At 40.0% G+C, this 13,607-nt stretch overlaps 1 protein-coding gene across 1 annotated transcript in view; it reads right to left on the bottom strand.

The window, feature by feature from the left end:
• Nucleotides 1-1,526: 1,526 nt before the first annotated feature.
• Glo1 (glyoxalase I) overlaps nucleotides 1,527-13,607 on the bottom strand; it is a 21,126-nt gene continuing 9,045 nt past the window's right edge. The window contains exons 4-6 of the mRNA XM_013517101.1: nucleotides 13,151-13,218; nucleotides 12,159-12,248; nucleotides 1,527-2,358 (exon numbers count right to left, since the gene is read on the bottom strand). Coding sequence (XP_013372555.1) covers nucleotides 2,267-2,358; nucleotides 12,159-12,248; nucleotides 13,151-13,218 — 250 coding nt within the window. The 3' untranslated portion in view covers nucleotides 1,527-2,266. The remainder of the gene's footprint in view (nucleotides 2,359-12,158; nucleotides 12,249-13,150; nucleotides 13,219-13,607) is intronic.

Here is a 13,607-nt window from a genome sequence, read left to right as displayed (position 1 = left end):
ATCTCCAAAGTCTGAAGCAATGATTACAGAGAGTTTATTTATAGGATGGCAAAGAGAAGTTACAAGAACAAGTTAAGTTTTAGCTGAAGGTTATGGTACAATGGGTATTTTCTGTAGGGAGCACAGTTGTACGTAACAAAGTTGTTTGTTCGTTTTTGTCTTTTTCAGACAGAGTCCCGATATGCAGTTCAGGCTGGCCTTGAGCTCACTTTGTAGCCCAGGCTGGCCACGAACTCACAACAATCCTCCTGCCTCAGCCTCCCGAGTCCTGGGATTACAGGTGTGCGCCACCATCCCTGGCTGCAGTTGTTTTTATCACATTTACAGAAGTCTCGATTTGATGACAAATCATGATTTAGCTGAGTTGAGTGGCTGAGAAGAGAATGACTGCAGCTTTACTGAGCAAAATAGCTGCAAGTAGGTCAGGATTTCTGCTTCGCTATTTGATACTTCTAATCTTTAACACGTGAAGCTGGTCTTCATAAATTCTCATGACTTTTTCATAATTGGCCTTTTTATTCTCTGTACTTTATCTACCGCAATCTTTTACTCCTTATTTACTGTCCTCCTCCCACATTTCCCAGTTCTCTAACCATACACACTACCTGCTTGCCAGGCTGTACAGCATCACAGCTGCTCCTGGTTCAGATCAAACCTGCAAACCCTTTCAAATCCTTTTGGTACTCTCTAAGGGCAGCCTTTTGTAAGAAAGAATTTCCTAGGCAGAAATTTACAAATTAAAGTCTTGTTTAAAAGTTATTTTATTTGAGTCTGTAAGTACTGCTAGTTGCTTATATTGCTTATGTGAATCCATTTCATCCAAAAAGGAAATGTGAAGTGCTTCCAGTGGCGCAAGAACAATTGGCATGGCCTATCCACCAGAATCTGTAGAAAACCTAAACTGGTTTAAGTGTTATGAGTAGTGTTTTGGGTGTTTTTATTTTCCGGGCCATAAGAGATCTTCAAACTCACTTTCATTTTTTTTTTTTTTTTTGGTTTTTCTCCGGTACCGGGAACCGAACTCACGACCTTGCGCTTGTCAGGCAGGCGCTTTTGCCGCTGAGCTAAATCCCCAGCCCCTCACTTTCATTTTTTGAAACCCACCAAATGTCAATTGCAACAGGCAAGCTGACTGAGCTGATTTCTAGTAACTACATTACGTTACCAGTGAATAGGACTCCTGGCATCATGGAGACCTAGGGTAAATAAGATTTCTGTAAGTAATATATGCATCGCTTGTGCAGGAGTAAGTGGGTGCCCCTTGAGCAGTCTTGTGTTAAGACCGGCACTGAGATCCAAGAACCAAGAGCACCATGGGTGAACTCACTGCAAGTTTGCACAACAGGAAACTGTGCAGGTATAGTAGGGTTTAATTTTTTTTTTTTTCCGGTACTGGGAATCGAACTCACAACCTTGCGCTTGTCAGGCAGGCGCTATGCCGCTGAGCTAAATCCCCAGCCCCAGGAAGGTTTAATTTTGAGGTATAATCTAAATACTAAGACAATGACGAGATCTTGACAATTTAGACTGCCTTCAATTCATTGAAGTTATTTTACATGTCTACCTGCTTTCTTTTTCATAGGCTAGTTGGAGGATTAAATGAGAGATAGTATGCTACAGCCTTGTCTGCTGTTTGAGTATCCAGCAAACAGTCTACCACTCTTCTTCCTCATTCCCAAATACATGAAATTAGTCCTTGAACTTTAAAAGAATTTTATAAATAAAAAATTAGTTTTCTGTCAGTGTCCTTGACAGCATGATTCTGAACGGTTCTCAAGAGTACCTTCTCTTTTGTAAAATGAACACTTCATACCGTTTGAAGTACATGTGAAGTTGCAAGTTTGTTCGGTATTCCTTACCTTCCATCCTGAAAAGCTATTTCTGAGGAACGGAAACCCCAGAAGATAGCTCCCGGAAAAATGTTAATTTTTTTTTTTTTTAAGAAATGATGATTCAAAGGAAGACTTGAAGAGAGGTGCTATTTAGGAACTAAAAGGCAGCAAATGCAGCCTCTGAAGGGAACTGTTCAAATTATCACCTAAAAAGTAAAGTTACACAACTGTACTCAAGGTCATAAAATAAAGCACTACTTTAAAACCAGAATGAAAGAAGAGGCAAAAAACCAAAACAACAGAACAGCTGAAAAGGAAGGGAAAAGGACTTAAGAATGATTTGAGTTGGAACATAGATCCATCAGTCCTCCGTGTCTGCTTTCTGAGCATCTTGAGTCACATCATTCCTGCTTATTTCCATCCTCACTGACATCTCAAAGGCAGAGTTCACTCATTTTGTTAGGACTCAAAATTTCAATCCAGTAGCCGTCAGGATCTTGAATAAATGCCAGGCCTTTCATTTTACCTGTAAAATGAAATATTTCATTACTGGAAACATAAAAAAAAAAACAAAACACAACAACAAAAAACCAGCCCTCCTACAATAAACCTGGGACTGGCTGCTTCTGTTAGACAGCATTGGTAACAGGTGTTTCCCTCACTTTCACGGTACTGTTTCATGAGACCAGTTCAGCAGTCACAGAAATTAAAGAAGCTAGACACGATGGCATGTGCCTATGATCCCAGCTACACAGGAGGATGAGGAAGAAGACCCCTTGAGCTAAGGAGTTCAAGGCCAGCCTGTACAACATAGCAAGACTCCATCTCAAAAAATCAAAGAAATAAAAATAGGAAGGTGCTCAATAGAGCAGGTCATGTCCCTTACCCAAACAAACCAAACACTAGCTGCTTGGGTCATACAAACCATTTTAAACAGCTGTACGAAGGCTCTGGGTTAAATCCCTAGTATGGGGGATGTGGGGAATGTTCTTTACCTTTTCCTTAGCCTTCAGAAGCAAGGTGCAGTGCTACACACCTGTAATCTCAGCACTGAGGGAGGAGGCTCACAAATTCTGAGTCCTGTCTGGGGAAATTAGTGGGACCCTGTCTCAAGATAAAAACAAAAAGGCCTGGAAATGTGGCTCAATATTAGAGCAGTCCTGGGTTTGCTCCCTGGTACCACAAAAAACTTTAGAAATCAGGCCCTTTCCCTATGTAAAACAAAACAAAACAAAAACCTCAATAAAAATGTGCCATAATAAATCTACTGTTTTCCTTGAAATACAAATTTGATGTGGACCATCTTCCCTCTTCCCTTTGCTTCCAAAAATATCACACAATCCCAGTCCTCTGCTGATCCCACCAGGCAAGCTAAGCTGTACCAACCAGATTCTGTCTCCCAGGAATTCAAAACTAGGATGGAGAGGCGAACTGGTCAGGGTTTGCTTAAATGCAGATACGTCACCTGAGAAATTTATGTTGGGACCAAAAAGTGGAATTGGTTTGATTTTTATCTGTGGCTCCAAAGGAACACAGATGAGAAAGCAGAGAGAAAAGTGGGAAGCCTTGGGAGGGACACCCGAGGAAAGGCTGGGTGGGGCAGGCTGGCTGAATCTGTGTAGGAGGTGCTGGTGCAGGCTCAAGCCAGAAGGCAGCACATCATGATTGTGGGGGAAAAACAATTTTGTTTAAGCTCTCCCAAGTGCCTTGGGCATCCGCACTACCCTTGCCCTTGTAAGGAGGTCGGGCCACTGGTTCAGACATCTTCAGGAGTAAATAAGGGTGGTACAGACAGCTTGTACTTGTGAGGACCAAGAAGAACAGGTGGGGACCAGCTCATCTTCCCAGCTCTCCTTCCCCCACTTCCAGGCCCTGGGATGACAATCTCAGAGGTGTCTATTACTAATAGTGCTTTTCCCTAAGGGACAAAGGGAAAAGATCTGACCTGAAGGGGTGTTCTGTGATATGTTTGACACCCCTTTCCAAGTGTCCAGGGATCTCAGCCCTTAGCTTATTCTGCCTGTCTTTCTGAAATCATTTAGGTAGGTAAGGACTGGGTTCTGGCCTTCCCCCAATCACACTGATGGAATGAAACAGCTAACAGTTGCAGAAACACATGCGCACGCGCGTGTGTACACACACACACACACACACACACACACACACACACACACACGGAGGCCAAAATAGTAAGAACCTGAGAAATACAACTATGAGAAGCTCCAAAACAATGCTTGTAGAGTCAACTACAAAATGAAATATTAGAATGGACCAAGAATTATTAAAACATGAAAAATGATAAGCAGTATGAAATGTTACTGATATTAAATAAGAACGAGAAAATATTAAAGGGACAACCACAAATTAGAACATTATAATAGATTTGGAACACAATAGGTGAGTTAAATGTCACAACAGATACAGTTGGGGAAAAGTCTGAACAAACACTTCAGAAAGAAGTTAAGGACAAAGCATAAAAAAGCTTTCAGAACAAAGCAGAAGATACATGAACAGTATACATAAAAGAACATGAGTCACACTGGCAGCAGATTTTTCAATACCACTGTGTGCAAAATGACAATGGAGTAGCATTTTTAAGACTTACAGAAAATAAACCTAGTATGGGGGGTGAGGGGAATGTTCTAGGATTTTCAACAAAACTGTCATTCGCATATAGGCATGGTATTCAGAATACAAACACTCAAGAGTTTTGCCTTGAAAACTTCTTGAAAACCATTTTATTTGGGGTACTTCATACAAAGACAGAAAACTTCACATTACAGCAAGAGATATACAGAGAAAGATGATAAAAATATCAACATATTTATTGATATATTTTTAAAAGCCAAGGGCAACCCACTCAGGATCATTTTTGTCTCTCTCAGACACAAGCTTTCCTCCCCCTTATAAATATATTCTGCTGTTAACCTCCATTGTTCACATGAATTCGTATAGCAGGTTGGGAGTTTCTTTCCCCTACATCATTTGAAGGTCTTCCATTGAGATTATTGGATGGAGGTAAGAGTTTGCTTTTGTTTCATAGACTCTGGATTGGGGCTCATTTAGGTAACAAATTTTTTTTTTTTTTTTTTTTTTTTTTCTCCGGTACCGGGAACCGAACTCACGACCTTGCGCTTGCCAGGCAGGCGCTTTGCCGCTGAGCTAAATCCCCAGCCCCTAGGTAACAAATTTTTATGCTTCAAATTTTGTTATAGCTTTGTCCACTGCTTATCATCACTTATGCTTTGTCTCATATAGTTTTGTTAAAATGATAATAAATCTAAGTTAAAGGGGCTGGGGATTTAGCTCAGTGGCAAAGCGCCCGCCTGGCAAGCGCAAGGTCGTGAGTTCGGTTCCCGGTACCGGAGAAAAACCAAAAAAAATAAAAAAATAAAATAAATCTAAGTTAAAAACATGGGAAGGTTAAAAGGCTGTGATACTCCTTTATGGGTCTTTGTATTCCTGTTTTGCTCTTGTGTATGTTGCATTTGAACTAATTAACTAAATTTACTGGCATTCCTTGCTTGACTTTATTTAGACAATAGTGCTAGAGAATAACATTAGAACGCCCCCTAGTGAACTGTAATATAAACTTCTGTAAAATGGGTCTTTCTAAATAAAATCTAGCTCAGACTTAGAAAAATATACATGCACATATACTAAAACATGAGACTCCTTCCACCAGGTAAAAATGCTTGGTCAGTGGCCGTTCTTAGGACTTGGAGGGCAGGTTTCACTGGGACAGACTGGCTCTGATCCTCTTTTACATTCCAGAGGAAATGTCAAGTCTGTTCTGCTTCAGTTTCCTTTCTCTGGCCTTACTCCTAATCTTTTTCTGCCACTTTGTACTTTCCTTTTTAGAGGATGTAAAATTAGAAAGAAAGAACTCTAGACTGTTCAAACCTTTTCCTCCTATTCAACTAAGTTAAGCCCATAGAAAATGAGTGTTTGCTAATGCTGAGGCCAGGAAAGTTCTCTTAGAGGAGGGAAACACACCCTGTCTCTGGGTCAGATGAGATATTAGAATTTTGCCCATCCAAGAGAACACACACAGAAGCCATGTCCCGGCTTAGTGTCCTGGGCAGGTCTCCCTTGGGAGACTAAACCGGAGACACAGTAGAGAGAAATGGCTTCTGGGTGAAACCAGAAGGAGCTACTTCCAAAGCACCACACTTACAGTACCAAAGCACCACACTTACAGTACCAATGCACATTTAACCTAAGGGAGAATCTCCAACCTTTCCCCTTCCTCTCCTAGGTCTTGTTATCACTTATGTGTAAAGGAAAAAATACTTTGCTAATGTTGTAGACTTTAAAACCTTTATTGTAAACTTATAAAGCGCTAGGTAATGACCTTACTCAGACTATTAACTATCCCTTATACAACTCTGACAAACAGTGGTTACTCTGCCAGCTAGTTAAACAAATGCTCTTACAGCAGCTGCCACTCTTAAAGTTGAGGACAGATTTCCCCAGCATCTCTTTGGTGAATCCCCATTGAAGCCAATGGCCAATGGCATATTGCCCAGACAGACAACTGGACTCCCTTCTCTGGTTGTGCGGGCCAACAGGAACTAAGAACAACTGAGAGGTCACGGCCAAGGCTACTTTCTGGCAGATACCCAAAGGTTCTTCAGTGGAAACTGGCTCCTGACCACAAAAAATCTCCACTTATCTATCATACTTACCTCTCTCTACTAGTAAGCTAGAAATTCTCCTTAAGCTTGACTTTAGAACCACTTAAGACTACCCCTCCTTTCACAAATTAGGCTGAAGCAGCTTGCAACAACTGTTTGCATTTCACAGCTGCTAGCAGGGGGATTATGTACATTTGGGCCTTACATATGCTAACTAAGAAAGAGATTTAATTTAATTTATTTATTTATTTATTTTGGAGACAGGGTCTCACTATGCAGTTCAGGCTGGCCTTCAGCTGAGTTTGTAGCCCAGGCTGGTCTCAAAGTCGCAATGATCTCCCTACCTCAGCTTCCCGAGTGCTGGGATTACAGGCGTGTGCCACCATGCCCAGCAGAAAGAGATTTTAGTCAGCTTTTTCTTTCATGTGTACATAGAAGACTAATGTGCCTTTACTAACATGTAAAATGTGACTGCTAGATGATAAATCTAAGTTTAACCCGTGAGTTTCAAAGATATAAAAACTTACATAAAGCACAGTGTTGCCCTGCTGCTAGGAAAGATTGCCTAGGTGATTAGATAACACAAGTGTCTTAAAGACTTCTTTGCCCTAGACCCCAAGGTGAAATTCCTCAAGTCAACTGTTGTTTTTATCTATCTCCAGAGGTGATCTTCACAGCACATCTGGAGAAGTGCTCTACTTCCAACTCACCTTTTTTGTTTTTTGTTTTTCTGTTTTTTTTCTGGTACCAGCAATCGAACTCAGGACCTCGCGCTTGCCAGGCAGGCGCTGTGCCGCTGAGCTAAACCCCCAGCCACAAAAGCAGACTGTCTTTTTTTTTTTTTTCTTTTCTTCTGGTACCAGGAATCAAACTCATGACCTTGCACTTTCCAGGCAAGCTCTGTGCCGCTGAGCTAAATCCGCAGCCCCCCAACTCACCTTTTTATATATGCCCTCTTCTAAAGAACAAACAGCAATAGTTCTTACAAAGTTAGGCTTTCTTCTTTAAACATTCCTATCATAATTAAGACCAACTGTAACTTGTGCTTATAAGCACCCAATGGAGTAAGTTCACAAGTTCCCTGGGAGGATAAATTTGTACCCCAGTTTGAGGGTGGATAGGCTGGTTGAACTTTGTCTTTTCCTCTCTTCAGATCTAATCTACTCGAGGGACACCTTGAGGGTACTGAAATCAAATAGAAATCAAAGGTGGGTGCACAAATTATTTCTTTTTGTATTTCAGACATGGGGTATTCAAAGTCAAAGTCTTTTACTCCTTCAGAATGTATTCTTAAGCACTGGAAGATATTTGACCCTTACGTGTTGAAAAAGAGCCGTTTGATATTTTTCTGCACATGTATGTGGTCTGCCTACCTTGTACAGCCAAAATGCAATGCAAAGGGAAGTATTAATTATGATGTTCTTTTACAACTAAAATCATACTGCAAAAAAGAGGGAAAATGGTCAGAATTGCCTTGTGTTCAAACTTTATTTACATTTAGAAAAAATTATTTATGCTCAAATTATAATTATAATTCATATGAGACTATACATGTTTATATGTCTCTTTCTCTCAGTGACTTAAAGCAGATCAAGGTAGAACTAGGAAAATTTTCAGATAATCCTGATAAGTACACTGATGTCTTTAGAGGATTTACTCAGACCTATAAGCAAGGCTGGAAAGATACAATGTTGATATTAAACATTAACTTCTTTTTTTTTTTTGGTTTTTCTCTGGTACCGGGAACCAAACTCACGACCTTGTGCTTGCCAGGCAGGCGCTTTTGCCGCTGAGCTAAATCCCCAGCCCCAAACATTAACTTCTAATGAGAGACAACCAGCATTACAAGCTGGTATTACATTTGGGGATGAATATCATATTGTTAATTTTAAACAGGCAGAAGTTAGACAGCCAGGGGAACAAACAGTTCCGACTGGAGCCCAAGCAGTCCCCACCCAAGATCCCAGAGGGCCTAACAGCCAGACAGCAGATTGGAGCAGGAGACATTTTCAAGTCTGTATTCTTTTCTTTTCTTTTTTTTTTTTCCGGTCTTTTTGAGACAGAGTCTCACTATGTAGTTCAGGCTGGTCTTGAACTCACTTTGTAGCCTAGGCTGGCCTCGAACTCACAATGATCCTCCTGCTTCAGCCTCCCAAGTGCTGGGATTACAGGCATGTGCCACCACGCCCAGTTAAGTCTGTAGTTTTGAAGGTCTAAGAAGGACAAAAATCTAAGCCTTCTAGTTATTTTATTTTTTGTTTCTTGGGGTTTTTTTTTTTTTTTTTTTTTTTTTTCTTGTACCGGGGATTGAACTCATGACCTTGCGCTTGCCAGGTAGGTGCTGTGCTGCTGAGCTAAATCCCCAGCCCCCTTCTAGTTATTTTAAATTGTCAACTATTTATCAGAAGAAAGATGCAAACCCTTCCGCCTTCTTAGATTATTTACTAGAGGCACTGGTAAAACATATGTCCATAGCTCCTGATTCAACAGAAGGACAGATTTTGCTTAAAGACATGATTATTACCCAGTCAGCCCCAGATATCAGAAAAAAAGCTACAAAAGATAGCTTTCGCTCCAGATAGCTCACTCGATACTTTAGTAAAAACTGCCTTAGTATTTTATAATCAGGACAGGAAAAAGACAAGGAGAAAAAACAAAGAGACCAAGAAGTGGCTGCCTTTGTTGCAGCCTTAGAGAAAAAACAGACCCTAAGTCTGATTCCTGGGACTCCCAGGGGAGCTCAATGACTAGGCTCAACTGCTACTACTGTGGAAAGCCAGGCCACCTTAAGAGGGACTACCTCAAGGGGTCCCCTAAGCCATGCCCTAACTGCAAAGGCTGCCCCTGGAAGTGAGACTGTATTCTGAGGCAGGGCCCCAGAGCTCAGATTCCTCTTCCCAGGTGGTCTAGCAAGACTAAGGAGCCGGGCACTCCGCCTCCTCCCTCTGGCTGGACTGCCATCTCTACTGGTCACCTCCGTGGAGGAGCCCTGAGTAATCATTACTGCAGAGAAGAAAAATCAGCCTATTGCTAGGCATTGGCACATGTCTCTTTGTCCATCTCCAACTCTGGCCATCCTTCCAGGCATCATCTCCCAGTAAAAACAGTCACTAAAAAATATCTCGCTTAATCTGAAACTGGGATAACTTTCTCTTCACCCATTCCTTTCAGTTATGCCTAAAAGCCCAGCTCCCAGACATTCTATCCTGTCTAAACACTTTTTTATACATATATTACTTTCATATTATATATGAAAGTATACTTATTTATACTTTTATATTACATGTAAATTTATATATGTATTTATTACAATTTATGATATAAAGTTATATATATATATATATATATATATATATATATATATGTGTGTGTGTATCCAGGTTGAAAAATAATGAAAACAATGCTGAGACTGGTTTTTACAAACTGATTTTTACAAACTGCTGAGACTGGTTTTACAATACATATTGTTGTTCATATACAAAAAAAGAGTTTTTTATTGGTCAAAATATATCTAGTTCTCATAAGTCATCAAAAATGTAGAGATAATTATAACCAAAGCTAGAAGGATTTATGACAAAATGTCAGGCTCCATCAATAACGGGGTCTAAAAGCCAATGGGCTACAACTGCTACTCCACTCCCTTAAAAACAGTTTCTAAACATATCTGTCAGCTCTAATGCTCATGCTTTGATTATACATGCTCCAATTTCTCGGAAAATTTACTCTTGTCTACAGGATGCCAAATCCCAAGATCCACCAGATCTTGTCCAGAGAGAGGGTTATATGACACATATCGAGGCCTTAACTAACTATACTCAACAGGTTTTAACTGACACCACACCTGGTTTCTCTCTCTTCTAAAAGAAATAAAATAATACGACAAGCTGTCCCCCAAATTTGGATGACATTAGCCATTCTAACAGCAGCATGGGATTACAATTTTTTTTTTTTTTTTTTTTTTTTTGGTTTTTTTCTCCGGTACCAGGAACCGAACTCACGACCTTGTGCTTGCCAGGCAGGCCCTTTGCCGCTGAGCTAAATCCCCAGCCCCTGGGGTTACAATTATAAAAATTAAATGTTGTGTGTACATTCCTGATCCTTTTGCTAATATCTCAATAGTTGTTCAAGCTATTAGACAACAAAACAATGGTATGTCAGGCTCTGAAATTCTCTGGACCTTATCCTTATCCTTTTTATGAGAAGCCCTTACCAGCTCCTCTTAGTGGAAATCTTTGTTGACTGTATTCACAATTATCCTGTTGATCCTATTATTTGGTCCATAATTATCCTGTTGATCCTATTATTTAGGCCATGTATTAATTGTTTCTTTGGCTTTGTCTCCTCCAAACTAAAAGCTATTTGCCTACCCAAGATGAAAATGTCTGGTGTCTATCGAGGGCCTTTAGACAGACCCTCTGTAGAGTATCTCTGACTGCCAATCAACAACTATGATCCCCTTCAGCCTGAAGAAGTCAGACTGGTCATCATCCATTACTCCCTCACGGCAGTTCGGGGTACTTCTTCAGAGGGGGTATGTTGCAGGTAGCTAAGTTAGATAAAAATCTTATAGGCTCCTCAAAGCAGCCAGTGCAGAAGAGATGCCCTGCAACTGTTGGGGAGACAGGCACCTCTGCCGTGGGCCAGGCCCTGAAAGATAAAACAAATGTACCCACATACTTCCTAAGGATAAATATTGGGGACTGACATTCTAAATGGCCATCAATCACATTGAAGAAACCAGAAAGAACCACTAACCCCACCCCGGACAAGAAAAGCCCCTGTTCTGTATTCATGCCTGCTTGTTACCTGACTCACTTCCCCATTTGATTCTGATTTAATTCTATCTGGGCAATTATGCTCATAATGTTACTGGTTGAACAAAATTTTGTCCCACCTCATGCTCACCTTGCAATTTCCCATTTTTCCTGACTTTGGACCTGCCTCACCTCGTGGATTTGCTCTATAAAAATCCCTAGAAAAGAGAGGGTCCTTGGCAACCCACTTGGGACGCCTTCTGTCTCTCTCAGACAAAAGCTTTCTTTCCCCCAATAAATATATTCTGCTCTTAAAAAAAAGAAAAAGCTAAGGCCAAAGAAAAAAGAAATGAGAAACATTGCAGTGTGGGTAACATGATGTTGATAGGGAGGAATAAATTATTTTCTTCCTGGAGAAATGATCTGGGTATTATACATTTTAATTAATGTTTCAAATCAAAATTGAAGTAATAAAATACAATGTTAGAAACAAAACTAAGTAAAATAATCATAATACATGTAAATCCAATGAAATCTAGATATATGCTATTCTAAAACATACATACACATAAAAGTTGTAAAATAAAGAAAAAGGAAACACTGGATAATTTACTATTAATAATTGACTTAAAGAAGCTTATTTTTGAGCGTCCAGCTTATATCCTGAAATAGTGAAACTAAGACTGGGAGAAAGAGCCTGAGCTAGTGATGGCTCTGCAGACCCTGGGTCCAGTCCCTTGTGAAGCATCCTAGGTGCTCTTTCAGTTTCCTAGAACACCCAGATATTCTCATAATTTTCCTTCTCTTTTAAGCAGGTTGAAGTCGACTTCTATTACTTGTACCTAAATGGGTTTTACTACGAAGTGCCATCTGTGGGTGTTTATAAACACTGCTTAACTGAAAAAAGGCATGAGCACAGTAAGCAGGAGACTCACCATCATCAGGTTTCTTCACAAATTTGACTCCCAGTTCTTCAAATCTTTTACAAGCACCATATACATCAGGAACAGCAATTCCAATGTGACCTTAGGTGACACCACCCCCCAAAAAAGAGGGAAGGAAAGAATAATTACAAGATGTTCAAGTGCCACAAGTGCAAAGCATAAGGCATTTGAAAACAGACTGATTTAAATAGATTTACAATCTATAACACACCAAACAACAACATCAGTATAATGGAATAATCAGTTGCTCTGAATAAGTTATTTTTAAAAATCAAGACTAGCTCATCTATAGTTCACTCTGTTACGAATAATCTACACCAGCTGGGCACGGTGGTGCATGCTTGTAATTCTCAGCACGCTAAGAGGCTGAAGAGGAGGAGCAAAAGTTTGAACCCAGCCTGGGCAACTTAGGGAGATTCTATCTCAAAATAAAAGAAAGAAAAAAAGTGGGAGGGCTGAGGATGTAGCTCAGGATAAAGGCTTTGGGTTCCATCTCCAACGTAAAACCAAAACAAAACAATACAAACAAGCAAACAAAAAGCACCAAAACAAGAACAATACTATACCAGTTAAAGAGTAATCATTTGCTCATATATAGTAGATTTGTTTTTGACATTGACTATATAGCAACCTACTGAAGTCTATAATTCTATTGTCCTGATTTGAGAGATTTTAGAACAAGGCAGAAGTACACACCTAACAGAGACAGGGATTACTATTAACCACGGCTGGGTTTTTATTAATTAAAAAAATCTACTGCAAATGTAATAGCGAGACTTCAAAGTAAAATCATTATGAGAATAAGTATGTTCAGACTAAGATTGTGAAATTATACAATCCTAAATAAGATTTATAGAAAATAAACTGCACTTCCACTTAATTGATTATACTTGATATTCAGGCCATGAATGCTTTAGATGTACACCATCCAAAAGCACATAAATCTATATATATTTGCATTACATACAAAGAGGCCAACATACCAAATCCCCGAGGGTCTGAATTACCATTGTGGTAATTCTGGCTGTCATCATCTTCAGTGCCCCAGTTGCTACAAAAGAAGAGAAAACATAATAGTTCTGTCCTATAGAACAGACATTCTGAAAAGAAACCTGTCTTTGAAATCTTACCAAATGCACACGCTACTTTATATACCCGGCTTGACCCCTGCTACTACAAATATTGAAATTCTCAACTGTACAAAGGGCAAGGAAATGTATGACTTTAAGTTGAAGAGACAGTAAAAAGAGGTACCTGGATAACAGCAATAATCTTTTTTTAAAATTTTTAAAAAAATTTTTTTGGTCTTCACTGGAGATCGGTCTGCCCTCTGAGGTGGAGGCCCCAGAGCTCAGACCCATGCTACCAGTTAGTCCAACAGGAATGAGAGGGCTTGGGGCATGGCCTGCCTTCTCCCTCTGGCCAGACCGTCATCTCCAT

The sequence above is a fragment of the Chinchilla lanigera genome, unplaced genomic scaffold, assembly GCF_000276665.1.
Source record: "Chinchilla lanigera isolate Chin_1 unplaced genomic scaffold, ChiLan1.0 scaffold00036, whole genome shotgun sequence".
NCBI classification, from domain to species: domain Eukaryota; kingdom Metazoa; phylum Chordata; class Mammalia; order Rodentia; family Chinchillidae; genus Chinchilla; species Chinchilla lanigera.
The sequence above is the reverse complement of the archived record's forward strand: the minus strand, read 5'-3'. Positions and strand labels throughout refer to the sequence as shown.